Genomic DNA, 26,849 nt, shown 5'->3' with positions numbered 1-26,849 from the left:
TCAGTACTTTACATCACCCTATCCACTTACTCTGATATATATTTCTTTATAGCACTTGTTTTCTCCTGACATCATATTCATTTATTTTTTAATGTCTGTCTTCCTCACTAGAAGAGAAGATACATGATGGCCTATATCCTCACATGAGGTGCCTGAAGCAATGAACAAAAGTAGGTACCAACAGATATTTCATGGGTGAATAACTTTCTCTAATGGGGAAAATTAGAAGTTATAATCATATTTTCAAAGGTCTTATAAGCCTCAAAACTACCAAGTATTTTCTTTCTTATGTTTTTTGTAGGTATAGCGTAGGACATGAAAATTAATAAAGTACATTAAAAATTTATTTGCTCAGATTTAAAAATGTAAGTACAGTTTAAATGACTTAGTAAGATCTTAAATTTCTTTCTAAGAAACCATTTAATGGAAGAAAGCATTTCATCTATCATGTTTAGATGTTCTGTAGATACTATATAACCCTACACACCCCTTTTTCAAGTTTTTCAAGGAAGACATTGAGCAGTAAAAGTATGCAAAGCCAAGAAGCATAGAGGGAGTATGAGGACATTCTGGGGATAAGAAAATCCTTTGAAAAAAATCTGATAAATGCAATTTATCTGCTTTACAGACAAATGTGCATAGTGCATGAAAGTGTATACACCACCCCGAGGGAGTCATGCAAGCCCACCTAGGAACCACGGAGCTCCCAATAAAGAAGTTCTCTTTCAGGACCAAAAGGTGAAGTAAAAGAAACTACATATCCTCCCCCACAGAGTTAGCTTATACTACACTTGTTTTAAAACCTACATGAAATTGTGAAAATATTAAACCTGACAAACACTTCACATTTCAAAACAAACTTCTGTAATGTTTTAATCACACTACATATACTCTGAGCCTACGTGAACAACCATGTTACTACTGTGAAGACAGCTAAAAAATTTACTTTGTCAAATAAAACTTTAAGGACACACCGTTAATAATATTCAGACTTAAGCAATGATGAGTATCAGCAGATGCCTAATATTAAAAAAGCAACCTTTCAAGACTGACCTGTGTTTTTCCAAGAAGTCGATAAGCTTGTTGAACCTTGGTATAATGATTAATGTCAAAATTCTTGCAGATTTTAGAAAGAGCCACATCCAACTGTTCCTATGTAAGTAAAAGAGGAGGCAAGAGGCGGTGAATTAGATTTTCAAATCAATGGGAAAATATTAAAACTAACTTATCACTTTTAATTAATATTTAAAGCCATTTCCTATCACAATGATCTAATAGTCAAAAGCAAATTTAAATAAAAATATAAAGAAATTATAATTCTCATTTGTTACTAATTATAATCAAATTTTACCAAGATGTTATTAATATGTTTAAAAACAACAACACATGTCTAGTGTTTCAAGAGACACAAAATCTGTGTAACAGCTACCAAAAAAATTTTACTTTTGTAATTTTTACTTAACTCTGTTACCTCATCTACTAAAATCTTATAACTATATGAACTGAATTTGTGTAACTATTAAAAAATAATGAAACAATCCTATTGTAATCACTGAAAAATAATTCTCAACAAAACTACATTGACCTTAAAATACGTATCTTTTATATCTAAATTCAACAACTTTACGGATTTCTATATCAATTATTTCATTTTAAAAAAATGACTTTTCTACATACATACAGAAACTATTGCATATTAAGAGTGAATAAATACAGAGCTCTCAAAAGAAATTCCTCGTTAAAATTTTAAGTGATTACATACTTAAAAGATTTTCAAAGCAGTTATCTTTAGATTTATCAAATAGTCATTCTTACAATTAGTAAATAATTGCATTTATTAACAAAAACTACTTTCACAAAACCATTTGAAAGTCCAGTCTAAATTTTTATAACAACCCTTATTGGAAAACAATAAAATATAAGAAACCAAATAATTCTTATTAAATTTATAAAAACGAATACCCTGCTTTGCAAAGATTGCCAAGGAAAGAGATGAACTCTGAATAAGTGATGGAGGAAAAGCAAAACCTCATTTATGCTAATAATGACATATTTTTTCCTTTCCAGTTCTTAGATTTTGTTGAATTATAGGAAATATTATTGAGGTTAGGAATTTAGGAGTGTTTTCATCAGCCAATAATCATTCTTAAATAAATTAACTCACTAAACTAAAATGTAGTAATGGATGATAAAAAAAAATTAACATGGTAAGTATTTTGGCTATAATTTACATGAGAATATACCTATGACTAAAATTTGGGGATCTTGCTGGATATAATGATATTTTCAAATACCGTTTTTAGATCCTATAATTTCAAAAGTAATCTGCTTGCATTTACAAATAGATTAACATTTACTTGACCATGTACAGATATTCCAAATGCAAAACAAATATAGCATAGTGATCTAGAAACACTGGTAAAAACACAAAAGTCAAAACATACAATGCATCTATGCTATTCAAAAACTGCTGAAAAAAAGCCAATTAATTTCTGATGTAATCCTTCTTACCTCAATTTGTTCTAAAGTATCTTGCAGCTTTGAATTCAGTTCACTATTAAATAAAACAGAGAGTTAGATGTGCCTACCTTTAAAAGAGAAAAACTAAGTACTAAATACATGTTAGCTGAATAAATAATCAATAAGTTCACAGATCAATAGCATGAGTAGGAAGTTGTGCTACTGGTTCTATAACAAGGCAAAAAAAAAAAAAAAGAAAAGAAAAAAAGATTATGAAGAAACTAGAGGCCCAGTGCACGAAATTTGTGCATGGGTAAGGTCCCTAGTGGCTTCCAGCTGCCAGCCGGGGCCTCCCTTCGCACCCGCCTTGGCCTGGTGCTGCCCACTCACCTGCTCCACCATCCCACCATGGTCCTGCTCTTGTCGGGCCCATTGGGGCCAGCAGTGTCTCCGCTGCTGCCCACTGCCAGCGCCATGTCACCAACATGCACCATATTCTGCACCGCCCCCTGGTGGTCAGCACACATCTAACTCCTGGTTAGTTGAACTCCCGCCCATGGGGACAATTTGCATATTAGCCTTTTATCATATAGGATATATATAATAAAAGGGTAATATGCATATTGACCCTAACAGCAGAGCAACTGGGAATCACTGGTCACTATGACACACACTGACCACCTGGGGGCAGATGGTCAATGCAGGAGCTGCCCCCTGGTGGTCAGTGCACTCCCACAGGGGGAGCTCTGCTCAGCCACAAGCCAGGCTGATGGCTGCCAGTACAGCGGTGGTGGTGGGAGCCTCTCCCGCCTCCTCAGCAGCACTAAGGATGTCCGATTGCAGCTAGGCCTGCTCCCTGCTGGCAAGTGGACATCCCCCAAGGGCTCCCAGGCTGCCAGAGGGATGTCTGACTGCCAGCTTAGGCCCAATCCCCCCGGGGAGCGGGCCTAAGCTAACAGGTGGTCATCCCCCAAGGGGTCCCAGGCTGCGAGAGGGCACAGTCCGGGCTGAGGGACCCTCCCAAGTGCACAAATTTTTGTGCACCAGGCCTCTAGTATAGGGATAAAAGTCATTTCTAACAGCAACAGGATTTTGTAAGTAAAAAATACTAAAGACTCTATAGATAAAATTAAGAATTTAAGAATTAAAAGTTGATAAAGTTAATACCAAGTTTAAAGATAAAAAGTATAATACAGGTAAAAAAGTAGAATTTTTAAAATAAGATGAATCCTATATAATAAAAGCCTAATATGCAAACTGTCCCCTCAACCAGGAGTTTGACTGCTTGCTATGACGTGCGCTAACCATCAGGAGGTGGCATGGAACATGGTGGGCATCGGCGATGCAGCGTTGGCAGCGGACGGCAGTGGAGGCGCTGCCAGCCTTGACAAGAGCAGGACTGTAGCGGAATGGTGTAGCAGGTGAGCGGGTGGTGCCTGGCTAAGGCAGGTGCGAGGAAGGCGGGCGGGGGGCCCAGCTCTGATCAATTGCCCTGCAGATGGCAACCAGTGACCGGCAAGCCCTGATCGCCCTATCTGGGCTGGGCCCCAGGCTAGGATGGGGAACTAGGGGTGGGTGGCAGTGACCAACCTCCCGCGGCACCCAGGCGGGGGGGGCGGGGGGGGGAGCGCTGCAACCTCTCGCCAGCTACCTGAGGGTGGGGGTGACAGGGACAGAGGTGCGGTGAGAATGTGGGGTGTCTGCCGAGCTCTCTCACTCCCCCTGCTACCCTTCCCCCGGATGCTAGGGCTCGCGTGCCAAGGAAGCCCCCCGCCCGCGAGGAGCCCGCCCCACACCCACGCGGCCTCTTCCAGGTGAGTCGGGCTGCAGCTGCTGAGACTGCCGGGGATGGTGGGCTCCCTGTGGGTTCACGCAAGAGCTGGTCTGCAAAGCTGGCCAGGAGAGAGCGCACTGCTCTCCTGGCTTCCGTGTGGCACCACTGGAGGGCTCAATGGCACACACTGCACCCCAGACCATAGCGTCCGGCCACGCTCACCCCATCTCTGCATGGGGACTCAGGGGCATGACTCAGGCAGAGGAGCCGCACACGAGGGTCTGGGGCCCAGGTGCTGCTCAGGGCCCAGAGGTCAGCTAGGACCTGCCCTTCCATGCCAGATGCTCGTGCTTCGATTGCTGGCCAGGCCTAGGGACTGCACCCATGCATAATTTTCGTGCACCAGGCCTCTAGTTTCTATATATTAAAAGGAATAAGACAATAAAAAATTTTAAATCCCATTTCAGTAAAACAATACCTAAAATAAAGGAGACTTGCCTGGCCAGCGTGTCTCGGTGGTTGAGCGTCAACCAATGAACCAAGAAGTCATGGTTTGATTCCCAGTCAGGGCACATGCTGGGTTTCAGGCTTAATCCCCAGTGTGGGGCATGCAGGAGGCAGCCGATCAATGATTCTCTCTCATCACTGATGTTTCTATCTCTCTCTCCCTCTCCCTTCCTCTCTGAAGTCAATAAAAATACATTTTTTAAAAAGAAGACTTAACTATATTAAGGTATATACCATGAAAAAGACTAAAACCTTTAATACAGTTACCAGTTCTCACAAAATGATTTCCTAGAATAAGTGAATTTTTAATCAAAGTTCCAGCAGCATTTGTTTGTTCTGTTTGTTTTTTTACTTTACTGAATCTGACAAACTGTTTCTAATATTTATGTGGAAATTGAAAGGGCTATGAATAGTTAAGAATATTTTGAAGAGTAATGCTGGAAGACATATATTAAAGCTTATATAGTTACAGCAATAAGACGGTGACAACATAAGTATACATAAATAAATCAACAGAACAGAATACAAATAAAGGACAAAATGCTTGAACAGATACTTGACAAAGGAGATATCCAATTGGCCAATAAATATTAATAGCCACTTCAATTAGGCATTCAGGAAATGCAAATTAAAACTACAATAAGACAACTTAATAAGAATCAGAATGGCTAAAGAAATTTTCAAAAAATTTAAAAATTACATCAACAAATGTTGCCAAAATGTAGAGCAAATGAAACACCAATTCTGTACTGGTGGAAGGGGAAATTGACACCTCTTTGGAAAACTGTATCATCTACTGAAACTCAACACACACTCTGTATCCCATGAATCCTAGATATGCATCTAACGGAAATGCATACATAATTGTTAAGCACCACATGTAAGAGGAAAAAATACTGAAACAACACAATTATCTATGAACAATTAAGTCATTGATGGTGAACCTATGACACACGTGTCAGAGGTGACATGCAAACTCATTTTTTTTGGTTGATTTTTCTTTGTTAAATGGCATTTAAATATATAAAATAAATATAAAAAATATAAGTCTTTGTTTTACTATGGTTGCAAATATCAAAAAATTTCTATATGTAACACGGCACCAGAGTTAAATTAGGGTTTTTCAAAATGCTGACACGCCAAGCTCAAAAGGTTCGCCATCACTGAATTAAGTGGATAAAGTGTGATATAATTATACAATGAAATACTATAGCAATAAAAATGTATCACCTGCATTTCAAAAGCATGATATTGGACAAAAAAACTCAGTTAAAAAAAAAGTACATAACATATGATTCCATTTACATAAAGTTCAAAATAGATAAAACTAACTTTAGTGACAAACAGAACAGTAATTACTGTGGGAAAATAATGACTGGGATGGGCATGAAGGAAGTTTCTGGGGTACTAGAAATGTTCGGTTTCTAGGAGGTAATTACACAACTAAGTTCCCTTTGTAAAAATTAATTAAGTTATACACTTGGGATATGTGACTGAAAATGATTTTGTCCCCTTTAATTCTCCCTAGGTTAGTTAAAAACAAACAAAAGAGAGAGAACTATCATTATTTGAATTATAATATCTCAGTACTAAAAAAGATCTTTGATATATAACAAAATAAATACAATCACAGAGAAAACATTTTAATAAAAAGGTTAAGAGCGAAGTAAAATAAAATAGTAAGAACAGGTGAAAGATGTACTTTGATATAGCAAAATTAGACAGGGTTTTTTACAACTGTTACCTGATCATAAATTTGATTCTCAAAGTCTAGCAACAAAGCACACAGGGTCACAGCATACAGTCAGTGTCTGTGATATCAACACAAACTCAAGGTGGGGGTGGGCACAAATCCCCTTTTCTGGCATGAAGCTCTGAGAGAAAGTTTGGCCAGTCTTGATAAGGAGACAATAACCTTTACTCTGAAGGCACAATACTCTTGGCAAAACCTTACAGAAAATACAATAATGGATTTAAGGATTCCATTTGCTTCTTACAGAGCCTTTTAATACTAGCAGAGGAGATAATGCCAAAGTGATGTGATATATGTAAATACAGACAGATATAAAGCAATTTGTCAGAAAAGTAAAACCAATAATATAGAGAGATTATATTCTCTAGTGATAACTAAGAGTGAGCAAAACTATATTCTTTGACAACCAATAATGTAGGATTGATACCATATTAGAAAAACTAAGTTCTCTAAACAAAATTTATGCCTGAAAAAATAGCCACACCACAGATATTAATAGGTTAAGGGAATTCTTGCAGACAGAACTGAGATTTTCCTTAAAAATATGGTTATGGGACAATTTCTGTGATACCTCCTAAAAAAGAATAAATGAATGAAGATAAAAATGAGTGCTAAAGGCACCAAAGTAATATTCCTAAAAAGATAGTCATGTTAGTGCCTTAGAATAACAAAGAATTAAATTAAATAATTCCTCACCCCGCCTCTTAAAAAATCAGCATCTTTCCCCTGAGTCCCTTGTCCCATGTTCACAGCACAGTGTACATTATAGTTAAGGAATATCTGTGACTCTCTCTCTAAGCACAGACTGTGGCTTATTGCCCACTGACCTCCCAGGACTAAATAAACTCACACCTGACTCAAAGCAGATAAAAAAAAATATCTGCTGAGTCAAATCTGCAATTCAAACAAAATGGTAAAATTTTACTATATAATGGCATATATCATGCCATTAGCCCTACTTTCTACCTCAATAAAGAAACCTATAGAGATGAGTAAAAAAAGGAAAGTGGTTTAGAAGGAAAAGAACAACACTAGACTCTAAGTCTACAGGTGCCTTAACAAGAGGAAAAAAGAGATAAGCAGAGCTAAAACAAGTTCTACTCCTCTATCATATGGGGCTCAAAAGTCCACCTAAGGCTAAAGATAGACACAGGTTGGAGAGGCAAGAATACCTGGAACAGTAAGTAGGTCAGAACCTGTAAACATATCCTTTTAGGGAATTATTTTGAGCTTGAAGAGAAAAGAAATATACCTAAATTCACTAATAGGTGAGAGTAATAATTTCTTTAGCTTCTAAGTTGAAAAAAAAATGGGCTCTAGTGTTTATAAAATTATTACAAACCTAGATGTGTTTGTTGCTTCTATTGTATATGGTTACAATGATTCTATATACTGTGTATTAAGAATTCATGCAAGCCCTGCCCAGGTGGATCAGTTGGTTAGAGCCTCATCCCAATACGCCAAGGTTGCAGGTTCGGTCCCCAGTCAGGGCACATGTAAGAATCAACCAATGAATGCATAAATAAGTGGAACAACAAATCATTCTCTCTCTCTCTCTCTCTTTCTCTCCCCCTCTCCCTCTATCTTCCCACCCTCCCTCCCCCTTCCTCTCTCTTTAAAATCGATAAATAAAAAATTTTTTAAAAAGGGTTAATACAAACATGGTAATGAAAATAATATGAACAAGATGTTAAATATAAAATATATAAATTAAACATTTGGGTTTTATTAAAAATGCTTTCAAAAGTGACAACTCCAGTTTGACAACAATTTACTACTAATTATAAATACATATATAAAAATTATGTGATTAAGGAGTGGACATCTTAACTGCACAGCCTTTAGAGAAGCCCTTCACCACACTTGGAAACATAAATTCAAGTCATTTAAATCAATTAATCAAAGTATGTTAAAAGGATCTATTCAGAAACATTTGGGTAAATAAAAGCTACATTACTGTCAAAAAAATTAGTAGTTCTAAGATGGAAGGCTAAAAGCTATTAAAGGCTATTTACAAGCTTAATGGAATGAATCAAACAATTTTGGGGGCATTTTTACCATCACTGCAGAAAATATTAAAGATAACATGTCCATAAATAACTAATTTTGTTCCTTTGTACAGCTGATCTAGGACACACACTTACAAAACGAGTCTTAAAAAGGTTGCACATAAATCCAAATTTTGTACAAATCTGACCGTACAAGAAGACAAGATGGTATGAAGGTAATTAGCTTCTTAATGATCTTTCCTCGCTATGTTATTAATGAGCCATGTGATTTAAGTCTAGTCCCTTAATATCGCTGAGCATCAGTTTCCTATACAAAAGTGGGCTAGACCTAAAGATTGCTACCATCTCTAACGTTTCCAGATTCTATTACATTGTGAACACCAGTTACCCAGTTTTCACATCTTTGAATATGATTAGATAAGGTGCTAAAACTGTTAGAATAAACTTAAGTAAAATACTTGTAAGTTTATAGGGCATGTTCATGGCCCATGAAAATTCCAGTCTTTTTAGATCAGATTTATTCCAGTGGTTTCAATCTGTTCACAGCTGGCAGAGGATCTATCAAGAGACCTCAAGAGAAAATTTGATTTTAAACATTTTGAAGCCAGACTAACAACCTTGGGGTATAATGAAGTGTCCAAATGATCCTCCAAACCATAAGCAGACTGTGAAATAACTCCTAAGATCACTTTGAATCTAGCCAGCAGATCTCTGTTCTGGCTCTGTTCAGAAATCCCTGACTAACCCAGAACGCAATCATTCACCACATAAAAAGCTCAGAGTCGTTGTTAAGGATACTAAAGATATCAAAACATCTCCAACTTGAATTGTAATTCTAGAGCAGAGATCAGGCCAAGGAACCAAATCTAGCCAACAGCCTATGTTTCTAAATAAAGTTTTATTGAAGCACAGCCACATAAATTTGTTACATATAACTATGGCTGCCTTCCTGCTACAAGGGCAGGGCTGAATAGTTGTAACCAAAGCTTAAAATATTATTATACATCCCTTTAAAGACAAAATTTGCCAAACCAGTGCTAGAGTTCAGTGGAAGACATTTTGGTTGGTCAACTGATCAAAGTTAAAACAGAAATATATACATGTGAATACCATATAATTGTATTTACTGGTACACTGTCATTTTAACTAAAACTGTATTTAAATGTACTTCACGCAGTCATTTCTGATTTAAAGCCATAGTCTTTTCATTTGATTTGAGTTTTAACTTCTTAGTCTCATATAAGCCAAATCACAAATAAATTGTATGTCATTTCAAGTTTCAGTTTTCTAAGGTGAAATAGAAATTTAGAGACAAATGAAAATCAATCCGAATGCCAAATTATATTTAGTTACTTTATATCCCACCATTTTTATATGTTGTCTCATCTTCAATAAATTAAAAAAGAAATTTATTTTTAAAAATATGGTTTGTTTATCCAATGCATTCAATTTAACTTTCAAACAATATGTTTTGTTTTTCCAATGCATTCAACTTAACTGCTTCATTTCATTATTTTACTTACTTAACATTAATAACGGTAACAAATACAACTGGCAGAAACAGGTCTAGGAAAATAATACAATTAACTACTGAAGCAGAATAATAAAAACTGGCTTACTAGCCATGAGCTTCCCACTGTATACAGTAGCCATACATTATTAGACAGTACAGTGCAGTAGTGGTTAAAGCAACAAGCTCTGCATTCTAACAGACCTACATTTAAATCCTGGCTCTGCCACTTATTTTACAAAGCATCAATTCTTCATCTATAAAACAGAGACAATAACAACAACTCCGGAGGAATATTTTATCAATACTAAGTATGAAAAGTAAAGAAAATGACTAGTACAGAGCTTGACACATAGTAAAGGCCAAACAGCTTCCAATAGTATTATCATAACCATCATCATGATTCAACTTTTAAAAGCTAAAAAATAAAGCTCTAGTGAGGAAACCTTAATAAAATCTAATTTAGAATGACCGTACAGTCAGTGCTGCCTTAAGCTAACGACGCCTAGCCTCCACTGCTGCTCCTATAAATGTCAATATTTTCCATTCCTGCAGGGTATAAGAAGTGAGCCATTCACAGCATGACCGTCTCTGATGCTCTTTGTTTGTGTACTCTGTGCTCTTAACTAGAATATTATCCCTCAGTCCAGCCTTTTAACTGCCTGTTATTTTAAACTCCTAGAGAACAAATAAATTGCAAAAGCTCTTGGCGTAACAAGTAACAGCACCTCACGCAGATAAACATTAAATAATACTTCATGCTTGCCTCATTATCTAGGAGTAAAGAGTCTGACATAGATGACTTTTCTAGGCAACCAGTGAAATTTAGAACATCAAGTAAAAAGAGGAAAATTCTAAAAATATCTAAAAGAAAGAGACCCTTTATGATGAAATGAGAATAACATATGATGCTATCCACAAAATGGGAGGCTAGAAAATAACTTAGCAATGCCTTCTATTTTTTTACAAAAAAATAATTTTTCTTTCATTCATGTGTGTGGACAAAATTAAGATCATTTCAAAATCTAAAAATTTACCTCCCATGTATCCCATAAAAAAAACAACAACAATTCTTAGAGGTAACTGTAACAAAACAATATACAAAAAAAAAATTATAAAAATGTAAACAACTATTTACAATGATAAGCCAGAAAAAAAGATATCTTAATGTATTATTTTATGTTATAATTAAAACTACTAGGAAAATTCATCAGCTGTAAAATTAATTAATAAGCTGTGGTTTACTCCAGGGAATAGGAAAGGAAAGGAATGGGGCAGAGAGAAAATCCTTTCCCTTTCCCTTTTGTTTAAAACAGTATGTTTTTGCCATGTGATTTACTTAACATTATTTTTTAAATGGTGCGGCGTGCGGGAAGGAGGCAGAGTAAAAAAGTTAAAATAAAAAGGAGTTGAGGTAGTGTCAGAATAGCACAGTATCGATAATTTGGCCCAAGCAGAGAGGGCAGGTACATCTTGCTAGAAAGGAATCAAGGGCAACAGGAGAAGAATAGTCCCTAGTACTGCTGAATTTGTACCTAAAAGCTGTGTTCATTATTCTATAATTTAAAGAAGTATCACAACCTATAATTTTCATTCAACTGCCAAGATTATAATAATGGGGGAAGGGGAGGATATTGTAATGATTATGAGAATTAAGTACAGTCATTCCTTGATACCCATGGAGGTTTGGTTCCAGGAATCCTGCAGACAAAACACCTGTGGATACTCAAGTCCCCTATGTAAAACTAGAGTGCAAAATTCGTGCACTTGGGGCGGGGGGAGGTGTCCCTCAGCCCAGCCTGCGCCCTCTTGCAGTCCTGGAGCCCTCAAGGGATATCCAATTGACAGCTTAGGACCCATCGGTCAGACATCCTTAGTGCTGCTGCTGTGCTCGCCAGCCATGAGCCCAGCTTAGGGCTTCTGGCTGAGCGGTGCTCCCCCTGCACTGACCAGCAGGGGCAGCTCCTATGTTGAGTGTCTGCCCCCTTGTGGTCAGTGCGCATCATAGTGACCGGTCGTTCTACCATTCAGTCGATTTGCATAGTACCCTTTATTATATAGGATGGTGTAATAGCTGCACATAACATATTTGCATATAGGCTATAGTAGGGGTATGTCTACACATCACTTCATTTGGGTGAATTCAGCATAGTACTCAGTGTGTGGCAAATTCAAATTTTGCTTTTTGGAACTCTCTGGATTTTTTTTCCAATATTTTCGATCCATGGTTGGTTGAATCCACAGATGCAGAACCCACAGATATGGAGGGCTGATTGTACATCTGTCTATGTTAAAGTACAATACTCAACAAAGGATATGCAAACTTTTCAGTGCATAATCCATAATATGCTCAGGTTCACTCAACTAGTTTCTTTCAAATGAAATTAAAAAATAATAAAGAAGTTATGACTTTTAAGAATAACTGTTCTTGAAACTAATTTAGATAAATTTCAAAAAATAAATTATATGCTTCATTCAGATGTACTTGAACATAAACACACTCTGATTCTTATTCCTAGCAAATCCCAACTGTATGTCCTTCAATCAATCAACTCAAAAAATGTCATAAAATATAAAAATTTTCCCTGTCAGTTATAAAAGTGAAAAAAACTTGTGTCACAGTGTCTTAATTAAATATGCTGAAACAATAAATAAATAAATATGCTGAAACACAGAACATCTCAAGGAAGATACAAGGTACTAAATAAGGACCTGTTTTCTTTCATTTTTCAGTCAACAGCTTCCATCATTATCTTGGTATTTCATGTATTAAACTATATAGTCATATAACCTGAGACTTAGTAGGTATACAATCAATGGCTCTTTGTACAGAAGCAAATATGTGAATTCTGTTTTTCCTCCTTTCCGAATCATGTAATCTATTCCTAAGGCTACAGGGTCCCTTCCTTCTAACAAAAATTTTATTTCCAATAAAGGAGCAATGTGACTAGGAAAGAAAGGAGGAATATAGAATCCACCAAGGAAAATTAAGAAGTAGACAAGCAGGTTCACTATACATATGAACTTGCCAACAATATATTTTTTAAAAAATCACACCAAAATTCAAAACTGCTCTAACTCATAGTTTTCTTAAAGGACATTTCTAAAGGAAATGTATTTCATAATTCTCTAGTCATCCACAGGAATGAAAATAAATATGTTAACGAAAATGAAAGTGTAAATTCAGTAGGAAATTAATTACTATTCCCATAATTACCAGAGTGTCAAATGATCTTTCACTCTGATTCACTCAGGTCCAAGCAAAGACTAAATCTTTGCTTTGGCTAAATTCCACAGCTCCAGGTAAATGAAAGGAATAAAGTGTTGATGAATCATGTCTGAAGAGACCAAGAACAGGTTCAATATTGTATTTAGGAGACCAGGGGGGAAAAGTGCAAAAGAAAATAAATGTGTACAATAAAAAGGTGCATCTAATTAATAACTAATTAATAAAGGCAAAAATAAGAAGAAATTGTAATAAAATTCCTGCCATTTTCATGGACTCAACTTGTTGACATATCAAATTATTCTACCTGTATATCCCATGTCATATATCTACAAGAAGTGAACAAACCTCTCATGTTCTCCCAACTAGGATCAAAAGGGTGAAATAAGAGGCAAAGGGGAAAGAGGACTGGGGTAGGCAGGATGAATGGTAGCCAGCAAAGGCAACAGTGCTGGTATGTGGGGGGGAGACTTCTTGGTGGAGGGGCTGTCATATCCACCAAACAACTCCAACTAGCACCTCTGTTTCCTGAGTCACCCTGACGTTGTCACTAACTCACCAAGTTAAAAACACAACTCAACCAGTTTTCCCAGGAAACCCATTACAATAAATTCCTTGGCCATCAATATTTTTTGTGCATGTATTTTTTACCTATTTTCAGAAAATATGAAAAACTATTCTTATTACGTGGATGACTCACATATGTAAACACAGCACAGTTCTTATATATTGTATTATCTAAAATAAAACAATTATTACTTTAAATCATCATTACAGATCTTTTCAGTTTCAAAATTTGACCAGGTCAGATAGCTGTCATCACACCTCCTCCACATACCACTATATACATTAATTAAAAAGTACTTATAAGCTACTTCATGCTGACTCTAAAAAGCCCAAATGAGAATTTCTTTCAAAAACATTACATATAACTAACTCTGGTCCAGTAAGACATTTACTTTAGCACAGCTAAAATAAAATTTCTATTTAACAGAAAAAATACACCAGTCACCTACTCCCTCAATTTCCTTCCACCAAATTTCCATACCCATCTCTTCCTACTACAATCCCTGCAAAGTCTTAATATATTATGTACTCCATTTTGTTTTCAACCTCTCACTCTTTCCCATCAATTTTCAATTATTCAAGTTTCTCCCTTTCAATTGCACATGTCTCCTCTTTATAAAATTTCCTCATTCTATACTTATACATCAACCAAATCCGTCCCCAACAGGTCAATTCTGACTTCTTTGTTATTATAAAGCCAATCCTCACTTTGCTTGCTATCTCTGCAACAAACTTCATCATGACACCTATAATCTCATATCCACAACCCCTCAGATCTTGTTTAGCTCAACTCCTGCACCCGCTTCAAGTCCTCCTTTGTCTTGACCCCCTAAGAAAAGTGAGATCCCAATACTTCCACCAGGGGTCCTCAAACTTTTTAAACAGGGGGCCAGTTCACTGTCCCTCAGACCGTTGGAGGGCCGGACTATAGTTTAAAAAAAATTAGTTGGCTGCTAAGCAACAGGCAGCGGCAGCAAAAACACCCAGTGGGCCAGACATATGTTTTCGGCGGGCTGCATGTGGCCGTAGTTTGAGGACTCCTGACACTGTGTGTTCAACTTCCTTCTTCCTAACGCCCCATCCCACTTGTGCCTTCTTCAGTTCAAGTCCTTCTTTATGGATTACGTTCTCTAGAGATATTGTTTTCATTATGTAATCAATCCAAAGCAGAGCACCTGGCATATAATAAACAATAAATATATAACTGCCTGAATTACATTCACTTGCTCATAAATAAGCTGTTCTCACTCTAACGAATTTATCACCGCAAAATGAACTAAACGTGTGCTACCCTTTTCCAGCACCCCCGGTACTACCCAATTATGTATTTCCTAATCCAATAAAAGTGTGTTGTTTCAATATGCATGATCCTAAAGAAAAAAATACCATAAATATTTAAAGAGCATCTTTAGGGGGGAAATAGCTAGCCCTTACCCTACACTCAGCAGAGACCTATGATGTCAGAGTATATTTAAAAAAATTCAATTCAAAGGTGTATTAATGTTTTGGTCTACCGTAATCTTTTTATTTTTAAAATACTTGCAATCAAGATCTATAATATCAGTGAGTCATGCTCACTGACCATCTGACAGAATTTCTATACAGGAGAAACTAAGGGGCTGTATTCGACGATAGGTATGAATTTAATTTGAAACTGGATTTGCTTGGCAAGAACACTATTTTACTTAGAGTGTTATGTTTAGTTGTGATGGTTTTAGAGCAATGATGGGAATTACACCTGGGGATTAGAACTTTCCCAAGGTACTGGCATCAGTAATATAAAACCTTCTCTTTAAGCCAACCAAACATTCATTAATAAAGTTAGAACTAGTAGCAAAGGATGTAGCAGCCATTTTTACATTGTACATTTTATAAGTAACTAACCAAAAGGTGTAACACATTAAATAGTCACTTAAATATTACAAGCATGACTATGACAAAAAGTAAGTTCCACAAAAATTATTATCAGGATGAGCTAAACACTAGAACCATCTGGGTCTGAAAAACAAACTACAATAACACGCTCAATATTTATAAACTGGGCAAAGTTAAGGAGAAAGAATTCCCAAGAAAAGCAATGGGGACATGAAGAGAGAAATGTATTCTCTACTTTCCTATAAAAATAAAAATCAATGAGACTGGAAAGAACATGAGTGTCTATGAGGTGAAAAGAAAGGGTATCTGATCTTTCACACCTTAAGATTTATTATTTGTAATGTTATTGTACTGCCCATTTATGAACAAGAATGCTAAAGAACAGAGCAATTAATATTTATGTTTAATGTTTATTGATATTGTTGAGAACACAATTCCTACATTAAAAACAGGCAACAGAGTCAGCTTTAAAATTTCTGTATTACTTTACCTTATGCAACTGTAATGTTTAAAAGTGCTGGCAGCTTTCTGACATTCCAGGCACAACTGAATAGCTCCTGGGTAGTCTTCCTCCTTAAGATAACAACAGAAGTCATTAGACTAGAGACATTTTTCTTAAAGCCCCTGCAGAAATCTCTGTTTGTCCTCTATGCAAAAGTTACAGAACCAGAAAAGTTTAATTTCTTTTATGTAAGGATTTGAATACCAATAACAAATAATAAAATAGAGAGAGGCAAGTAGGTCCAGACCTAAAACATTTAAAATGCATGCATAGAAAAAAATATTCTGTTTCTTCAAATATACAGTCACAGCTCTCTATGACCATGACATGCGTATAAAACCTATATAGGATTGATTACAAGCTGCTTCACAGGGAATGTTTACATAAAACGTTCCAAAACAATTATACACTCTACCTGTAATCAACATTCAACAGTTCTACCACAGCACTCAACAGTTCTACCACCAAGAAATCAATAAATATTTTTAAAACAAATAAATTTGGAAAAAAGTAAAATATTCATTAATAGCCTCAGACTATTTTATCACCTAAACATTAATTTAATGTCAAAAGAATTTTTCATATGGATGTCCCAAACCCTAGTTTAATCATAGTAGTTTAGAAGTAATACAGTGATTACACAGAAAACCCTAAAAAAATTTCTTTCCTTTAGGTCATACCTAAGTTCAACAATGCAATTCAAACCACAGGGGATGCTGAGATAAAGTTCCTACCCTAAGGAGCCTCAGTGGTAATAGGGAAGCATAGAAGATTAGGCTTTTGTGAACCTTGTAACAGAAGTAGACTGAGAATGCTAGGAAACCGTGAAAGAGAAAACACACAGCTCACTCAGAAAACCAATTAACATGAGATACCAAACATAACTAATACGTGAAACATATCCTAAATTACTTCTATATGTTAGATGAAAAAGACAATTTTATTATTATTTGAGTGCAAATACAATCAAAAGATACTGATGTTCACATTCCCATGTTGCTACAAACTAAATATTTATCCAAATAAATTTTTCTAAATGAAGCACATTATGTCAATAGAAAAATGCTCTAGAGCGAGTACCTTTGCCTGTCTAAAAGGGTTCTTTATACCATCTACCAATTTGAGAAAAATGCCCATCTGAATTTTTTCACTATAACTTTTCTATTTAATATTATCGAGAGCACCAAATTTCCAAGCCTTCTCAACTTACCTCTAGCATTTCACTCAAGCGCACATCTGTCCTTTGCTGGAAAAAAAAAAAAAAATCAAAGGTAAAACCTGTCTCAACCATAAAATTAAGTTTTAATTTTTAAAAAGTAACGTGTATATACCAATGTTTTTATAGTCCTCAGAGATTTCAGAAGTCCAATCAGCAACTGACGTTTCCTTTGATTTGCAAGAAGGCCTAAACTAGCTTGAGTAAAACCTTCCTTTGCAATATTCAAGTGTCTGCAAAAGTGAACAATAAATAGTTAAATTTTTCTAGCATAAAAAGAATACTATCCACACAGAACAATAGGTCACTAATAAGGCAGTATCCTTGATTACTCTTAAAACTAGGCATTACGACTACTATCACAAATTTATGTGACAAATTTATTCAACGGCTCAATCTAAGCCAGCATTACTCAAAGTGTGGTGGGTGGACTAGTGCCAATCCTCAAACTGTCACTGGCCCATCAGAAAAAAAGTACAAAGAAACTGAAAATAAGCATTTAAAAACATTTAGGGAGAAGGCTGACATAATAATTTTATGTTTCATGAATAAATAATACAAAAATTGGGACTGTACTTTGTATGTCTTTGGTTTGTTTGTTTTTTCCCATTTCCCTAGTACTTTGTTTTTATTGCACTTACAAAAATAACACCCTGTAACAAGTTAGAAATTTAAAAAGAAAAAAATAACTGGTCCTTCACCATAGATAGATTGAGAAGCACTAATCTAAGCAAATACAAAAACAGTAATGTTTTTATACCATAACTAGGTGTACAGACATTTCTCACATACCTTCTTAGTATAGTTTTTAGATCATAATATATATTGTTACTAAGTGGTATTCTAGAAATTAGAGTAATAACAAAAAATCAATTATCAATGATAGTTTCATAGTTTTCCTTGAAATGTTTTCCAGTTTAAAGAAGAAAATATCATCAACTGCAATACCTTCTCCCATTTGTGCAGATAACCGCAGCTAACTGAAGACCTGTCTGTAATGAAGTAACTCTTTCAAGTTCCTATGGAAAGATTAGGTACAGGTTATTATTTGAGGCATTTTATTTTTCTTTCCTATTCATATGGTACTCTAACAAAACCTTTAGTGGGTTTCTAAGAAAAGCCTACTTGGAAAACAATGTAGCAAAAATAAGTACCTGAACCTGAAAACTGTTGGTATATATTTCAATAAAATTATTTAAAATGACAATCTTCAATTGAGTTTCACAACAACATATGACAAAATATTTAGTTAGTATTGCTTATAAGGAAATCTAGACCCAACCTGCTTTATACAGGCATAAATAAAGACTAATATATCCACTTAAATGTTTCTACCCAACAGAATTTCACAAGGTAATCAAGAATATGACAAATATGATTTCTGTTTGCTAAGATGCTTTGACAATGAATGCTTTCTTTTGAACACTAGTAGATAGTTCAATGGATTAAGTCTCTAATTTTTCTAATGAAAAGATAGATTCTGCTGCATAATTCCAATTTTATCATATTTTAAAGACCAATTGTTATACTGCCATTGAGCGTTCATTATTAATAATCTACATGTTACAGAGAATATGAAAGCAATTTTCATTGGCTATTCTACAGTTTGGAAAACCAAAGATATTACTTTAGAATCAGTTATAAAAACTCTTTCATTTCTTCAGTTTGGCAAATACCCCCAAATGAGAATACACACACACACACACACACACACACACACACAGAGTGAATATGTTGCTACAAAACTATAGACAAAAGAATAAATTAAAATACTTCAACAGTTTCAGGACTAAATCACTCATTTTTAAAATTTCACTATAATAATATATTATATTATAACAAACAACAGTATTTTCGTCTAGCATAAAAAGAATAATATCCACACAGAATAGGTCACTAATAAGGCAGTATCCTTGATTTAACAAAATATAACAAATATTTTGATGTTCACATTCCCACGTTGAACAAATAACATATTTTATTTTAACAAATAAATAACAAATATTACTTTACCTTTACATAAGCAGGCTGCTTCTCAAGGATTAAATCTGCTACTTTTTTAGACACCTATAAGAACATACCATCAAACAAAGAAAGTAAGAAAACAAACTCATACTTCCTATTACATTTTATATTTTTTAAATTTCCAAGAATATTCTACAGGTCTTCCCTATAAATTTTTCAGTATGCTATGATCACACATATTTCTCTGGGCTATGAAATTAGTAAGAGGTATATAGCACAGAGCACAGTACTCAACAAATGTTCATTATAACTGTTGAGTATCATTATCTGATTTGACTAACATACACAAAAGTTTAATCATCTTTAAGAGTTCAGGATTTGCATTAAAAGATGAACTTGTTAAGATAAATAAGTGTTTAATCAACTGAATTTATGAAGACAATATCTGGGAAACAGAGAAGGTCCTTGCACCCTGCAGATCCTTTTGTACCACATAATGGCATTTTGGTCCCTTTCTTCTGAAGAACTGAGAACATGTGTTTTTTGGAATGCTATGGAGATATTTCAGGTTTTCTGAGCCAATTCCATGAATAATGCTAATGCATGCAAGTTAGTTATAATGATTTTAAACATGAGACTCTTATTTCACAATTTCAGGGGCCTCTGTCAGATTACACTATGAGATACCATGGCACACTGAAGGTATTTAGTGAATGTTTGCTCAGGAAACACGATTGGTTCCCCACACCCCCAGGCCAACTGCGAACCAAACATTATTCACACACACACTTACGAATGGCATTAATCTTTGCATGTTTTCTTAATCTGCGTTGAAATTATACATACATGTATAGATGTGTATAGATATGAATTTGTATAGATGTACCCAGACAAAAACCCACCTAATTTTACCAAATTGAGTTTATTTTTAAAAAACAGACAATGTAGCCCTGGCTGGGGTGGCTCAGTTGGTTGAGCGTCATCCATGCACCAAGAGGTGACCATTTTGATTCCCGGTCATGGTATATGTCTGGGTTGTGGACTCAATCCCCAGTAGGGGGTGTGCAAGAGGCAGCCAATCAAAATTTCACTGTCACATCAATGTTTCTCTCTCTCTCTCCATCTGCCCTCCTCTCTGTTTAAAATCAATAAAAACATACTTTTTAAAAATAGGCAATGTAGTTATTGTTATTTTGCACTGTGCTAGGCAGTGTACTAAGTGATTTCCCTACATTATCTCAATTAGCACTCACGTCAATCTATAGAAATGGGTTACATGTTTCCTCGTTTTCCAGATGAGTAATCTTAAACATAATAGTAACTACATATAGACTGAATTTTATAAAAGTAGTTCAGCCTAACGTGAGGAAATACAGAATTATAGAATTTTATGGCACTAAAGAAAATTCCCATCACTTCACAGATAAAACAAAACAGATTTATTTACCAATGCTAAGTGATTACAATTAAACTTTTCTGAATCCTACACCTGTATTCTCTTTGGACATATTTTAACAAGAAATGGGAATCTCTTATTCTGAGATAAAACAAACAAACAAACAAACAAAAACTCCATAACAAAACTGTGAGTAGTTTTGCATGACAAGGAGCGTACAGGTACTTAGTAATCTGTAAAAAAAGAAAAGTTCAAAATTCTTTCATTACATTTAGAATTCCAGAGAAAAAACTTCCAGTTCTGAACAGGCATTAAATTTTAATATAAATGTATCAGTTGAGGAAAAAGTCATGTTAAGTATGATTTGTTTAGTATGTTACTATATTAGTTAAACCATAACACCTGAAAACATTACACCTTTATGCTGTGTTTCATTTACGGTTTTGTCACAAAGAAATGTGTTTTTTACTCACTGCAGCTTGCTGTTGTTTCAATTTGTCTCTGTACTCCTCTAATTCTTGCAAATTGAGAACAGGAGGGAGCTTCTAAAAGACAAATCCATTTGAGAAACGTAAAATAAGTTGTTTAGTTTGGTGTCATTTACCTGTACACCTCTGACTTATGAACTGTGCATACAAAACAGTGTCACATCTCAATCATGCTCATTCCTCCTGCCCTTCCTACTTCCCCTACTAGACTCCAGACACAAAAGCCTACACATCTTTGTTACCCTACCCTCTGTGCTCCTTGCCCAGCCCACCATCTCCACTACAGCTGCCTCCCACCTCCAGGAAATCCCACTACCACTGGGACCCATGACTCCAACGCTAGGAGACACTGCTTTCATGATCTGTGACAGGAGAATTCACCACGCTACCAGCACAGGTATATTCCTACTTCTCTATGACAGAATTCAAGGCGTATTTCCCCCCTGAAATGCCATGAGTAGTAAGTAAGCACCTCAGGGTGACAGTGACAGCTGTTGGAGTACATGATTATAGATTGGCTTTCGAAGGACAGCATGGGAAACTACCAAAAGTGTAGACCACTGTGTAGGTGCGAAACTCCAACTTAGACTCCAAGTCTCAGTCAACTGATTGATGAAACCTCAGAATGAGATGGGGAATGCCTTCATATGTATTGCATATAAAGTATGTATATGCACATTGTGCTTGGTTTTGTCTAAAAACAAATTTTACTATTCTGGCTTTTTTGGGAAGTTCTTATAAATTTAAAATGCCAATAATGTAAACATTATGGCATAGGGATACTTATCATGACTACACAATTATGCAGATATATATCCATGATTAAAAATCCTAGAGCTTTTCTAAACATATTTAACATAAAATAAAATAGAGGCAGCATATTAACATACTGTGTGTTAACAGCTAAAAAACAAAAATACAGAAATGTTTCCTGGACAAATATTCTACAGCATATTAACATACTGTGTGTTAACAGCTAAAAAACAAAAATACAGAAATGTTTCCTGGACAAATATTCTACTCCTGCACTTAAGTTTACATTTTTTAAAATAATTTCACCTTTAAACAATGCAGACAGTTCAGTGAATCACAATATGGTCATTACAGACCAATTCTGGTATCAAAAAATATAACATCCCTAAAAAGCATTAAAATCTCACAAATGTAATCATGGGGGGGGGGGGGATGAGGGGGAAGGGCTTTAGACAGGTTTTAACGAATTTTAATTTTATTTTTTACCTCCAGCTCATATTTAACAATATCAAATGAGTCTGTAGAAAAATATATTTGTTCAATACTATTGATTAGTTCTTGTTCAGCTTGAGGATCACTAGGCTGTTCTCGCAGTTCTCGGAATTCCTCCTTTAAGGGAAAAAAAAATCACAATTACAGTACTTGTAGCTGTTACAGTTCTATCTACACAGAAATAAACAATCATCTTTCTTAATAATCACAAATCCAGGGAATCATTCTGACAAAGGAGACAAACTGATAGAAAACAGGAAAGTTCAAGAAAATAGCCAAACACTAAAAACTATTCATCTATTGAAGAAAAAACAGCCAGTTTGATAATTCAGATTTGATTTTCAATTCCTTGTGTGCCAACTAGTAGTTGACAGAACTAAAATGTTTAATGAAAGGAAAAAAAAACAACCACCTAGTACCTGTCATACATATATACCACATGTAGACACGTTTTCATCATTTTACAACATTCTAAAATCTGCCTCGCAGATAAACAGGGAACAACATCTCAGTGACATCTGAGTCACAATCGGCACTGGACCCCTGAGAAGCTGGCATCCTTCCTTCTGCTGAAAAATCTCACTGCTCAGCTAAGAAACACTGGCTCCAGAAAAGCTCTACAAGTTTAGCTCTGCAATCCATGAGACTTCCTTCCAAGCCTACTAATACTGCAACTAATGATATGATTATGAAACCAGTGTTCTACATCAGATAAAATGCTCCTTCCTAATAATACACAGTGGGACTGCTATGACTTTATGTAACTAAAAAGAGTTTGACAGACAAATCCTACCCGTAATGTCAGCATCCTTACCTATGCAATTTCATTGCTTAATTGAATAAACCCTCAGTTAACTGGGAAATTTCAGTAATCCCAATACCCTCTTTTAACCACACTAATTAATCAAGACATTATTATAGATATATACCAATTTAGTCATTTGATCATACATTTAAGTACACAAAATGAAACTAGTATTTTAAATCATTTTATAGTCATTAAAATAATACTTTGAAATTCTTAATGAATTCTCACTAAGTAAATACACAAAAATTATATGGTCAATTAGAGGACATTATTTGCCAAATAGAAGTACTCTAGATTATTTTATTGCAGGGCACAGTTTTCAATAAAAAGAAAGCCTCATTTTAAAAAAAAAAAGCCTTATAACATATATCTGTTAGGCTTTGATTGATATTTTACATGTGTAAACCTATTAAACATAAAATTATCTCCTCTGGATAGATCTAAGCTAAAATATTAGAGCAATAAATCTGAAGATCAAGAGAATATTTAATTGTTTAAGTTTAAAATTCCAGTAAATTTCAAAGAGAAGGCAAAGTAAGTGCATGAAAAAGAAAATGCCTCTTTAGTACCAAAGCTCAACTTACAAAATACACTAACAAAAAAAGGTCAGCGATACAGCCATCACCAATTCAATATGCAATTAGATACTATGAGTATGGTAAGAAATCAGTGAGGGCTGTATTTGGGGGCGAAGATTTACCTACAGCACACTAATCTGTGCAGTACCCTGGACAGTGGTGCTGAAGAACAGACTTGGGTTATACCTACACCACTTGCAAGCCTACCCACAGGCAACCTCCCTGCATACAAATGTAAAATGACATTGACATAGAAAATGGGGGAAAAGATCAAAAATTTCTGGCAATCTCCCTTCCTAAAAGTCCACAGGCATTTTGAAATACCAGCTTCAAATGCTGCAAGCTAAGGCTAGAAATAAGGTCCAAATAAGGATATGGTAATGTTGCCTCCCTAGGAATTCCACAGCACAAGTAGCAAATAAATGTACTTGGTACCACTCAAAACAAAACAAAACAAAACAAAAACAAACAAACAAAAACCTGAAGATTACAAAAATTACTAAGATTGGAAAACAATAGGCATGAATCTAAACTAAAAATTGAAAGAGACTGCAATGAATGAGCACTATACCTTAAATGTATAAATGTCAATGACATGTAACTACATGCTAAAGTTATCCATATATCATCTAAACAATTGATCTAAAGGTAAAGACATTTGGGTTTTAGTTGCAACTCTGCTAATAACCTTGGACAATTTACTTCGTTTCTCTATACCTAGTTTTTGTCACCTACAAAGGACACACACACACACACACACACACACACTCAAAATGACAGTGAAACAAATATCCAAAGTTATAAGAATGCCAAAGGAAAAACCTGATTTCATTTATAAATATCTCATAAGTGTACATTTCACAAATGTGATGAATCTGGGGGAAAAAAGTACAATCGGTGTATGTATATAAAAGGTCAAATGTCATATCTTCCTGGAGAACTGAGCAATTATATCACAGAGAGCAGGCAAACTTGTATAATTTTAGAGAACTGACATGTAACATTTGCCACGGTAAGTAACTTGGAATAAGGAAAGGGAAAAAACCAAGAAAGGCAGAAAAAGAAACACAGCACCTAAAATAGGATTCAATCAAAAACAAATGCCCACCACTATATTCCTATAAAATACCCTCTCCTTTCACACAACTTAGTGGCTCCTGTGTGAAAACATAAATCTAATCTCATTCAAACTCCACTCTATTTAGAATCCCGAACACCTTTTTATCCCACTGCACTTGTAGCTATAAGACTGTTTCTCCTAATCGTCTCCAAAGGCTTCCTCGCCCTGAGTTCTGCCTGCTCGATTGGATTACACACTTGAGAACTGAGATTTCTCCTTGCTACTCCATCACTCTGCCCTGCAGCGCCAAGTCACACTGTAGATAATAATCACTGAACAAACTGAAATTAATTGCACAGTAAGTTATATTTTTAAAAAGAAATATAAAAGAACAAAAGAAAGGAAAAACAACGTATTCTTGTTTTGATAGGCAAATTTTCCCACAAACTCTGCATGAAAGATTTATGTCTTCTAACTAGAAATAACAATAAATGTTAAATGATTTTAGGGATATTTTATGCATGTAAATGAGGAAAAAAACAAAGCATCTAGATTGCATATTCTTACCACAATTACTCAATAATTTTGCCATTATGTAACTGGTTTCCTAGGATTGGAGATATACCAAAAAGCCTAATTCTTCACCTAAATCAAAACCAAATTTGCAAGCCAATATATACGTATGAGGTAAATTTTTATGCAAATAAAATAAACAAAAGATTTCCTACAAAAAAAAATTAAAAGGCAAAATCAGGAGAACAGAACAAATGAAACTCCTTATACCATATTAAAATACAACACTTTTTTTAAAGGTACAGTAATATTAGATATTTAAGGTAGGTACTATTTCTAAAAATTTTAAAGGACTTTATTTTTTATAGTAAATTTTATGTCACATATAGTAACTAAAAAATCCATATTATCATGAATAGTGGAAGAAAGATTCTGAAAAACTTGAAATTTCAAAAATAATTTGTCAATAACTACAGACCATCAACTACGCCACAGCTTGCCTGCAATGGTAATCAACTACACCTAAAATAAAGAAAAAGTACATCAATGTCACCCCAGAATTAAAGCTGGAGTAAAACTATAATTAAAGTAATAAACTAAATTGTAAAGGACTAAAAACAAAAGTTCCTTCTGGAAAAATAAAATAAAATCTCTTTCACATACAATCAGGAGGAAATAATCTGCCTACTTTCAAAGCTCTATACCTTTCCCACTCAAGTCATATATTTCAATTTAACTTTTTTTAAAATTCCCACAATGTAAAAATCCTCAACACTAGGTCATACACAAAGACAGCTTTCCTCTCAAATAGTTGCTAAAGTAATAGGATGAAGATGAATAAACAATAATGATGCAAGGCAGAAGTAAGGAAAGCAAGAGGAGGGAGATGAATAACAATAAGGATGCAGAGCAGAACAGAAAGGAGATAGAGAGGAAACAAAGGGCATCCAGGAAGAGTGAGTTCATATCTGATGCAAGGCTGGTGCTTAGAGAATGTGAGAAGAGGTAAAATTTCAAATTTGAGTAGTTCTGGGGATAAGGTGATAAATATAAAGCAAAGCACATGTAAAATCAGTGTAGTATAAAGCATACAACAAGTTAAGCAACAGAAGGTGGCTTCCACAGGGTAGAAAAATGCCCCGGGGAGAATGTGCATGTACACCAAGAGGCAATAAAATGCAACAATTAAGACTTTAAAAAAATTAAATATATTTTAATATATACTAGAACCATATTTTTCCCTTAATAGAAATCAAATATATTCAACACATATATCACTGTGCCAAGTGCTATCTCAAAAAAGCATACATATTCAGTATTTTCTTAGCATAATAAACTAAGCAGGATTATTTTAGGAAAGTGGTAGACAACAAAGAAGTTATTTGATATTTTAGAGT

The 26,849-nt window shown here is 35.0% G+C and overlaps 1 protein-coding gene across 2 annotated transcripts in view; it reads right to left on the bottom strand.

Annotated features, from left to right (window-relative positions):
* Positions 1–26,849, bottom strand: part of VPS50 (VPS50 subunit of EARP/GARPII complex) — a 120,057-nt gene that overhangs the window by 75,373 nt on the left and 17,835 nt on the right. For both annotated transcript variants that reach the window (XR_009454742.1, XM_059712325.1), the window contains exons 3-11: positions 22,488–22,610; positions 21,234–21,305; positions 19,413–19,466; positions 18,348–18,418; positions 17,515–17,632; positions 17,394–17,429; positions 16,172–16,254; positions 2,512–2,554; positions 1,054–1,152 (exon numbers count right to left, since the gene is read on the bottom strand). Coding sequence is in view for 1 of the 2 variants with exons in the window: in XM_059712325.1 (XP_059568308.1) it covers positions 1,054–1,152; positions 2,512–2,554; positions 16,172–16,254; positions 17,394–17,429; positions 17,515–17,632; positions 18,348–18,418; positions 19,413–19,466; positions 21,234–21,305; positions 22,488–22,610 (699 nt within the window). In the remaining variant the exon portion in view is untranslated. The remainder of the gene's footprint in view (positions 1–1,053; positions 1,153–2,511; positions 2,555–16,171; positions 16,255–17,393; positions 17,430–17,514; positions 17,633–18,347; positions 18,419–19,412; positions 19,467–21,233; positions 21,306–22,487; positions 22,611–26,849) is intronic.

Source organism: Myotis daubentonii, chromosome 10 (genome assembly GCF_963259705.1).
Source record: "Myotis daubentonii chromosome 10, mMyoDau2.1, whole genome shotgun sequence".
NCBI classification, from domain to species: Eukaryota; Metazoa; Chordata; class Mammalia; order Chiroptera; family Vespertilionidae; genus Myotis; species Myotis daubentonii.
Note: the sequence above shows the minus strand (reverse complement) of the source record. Positions and strands in the feature narration are given on the sequence as shown.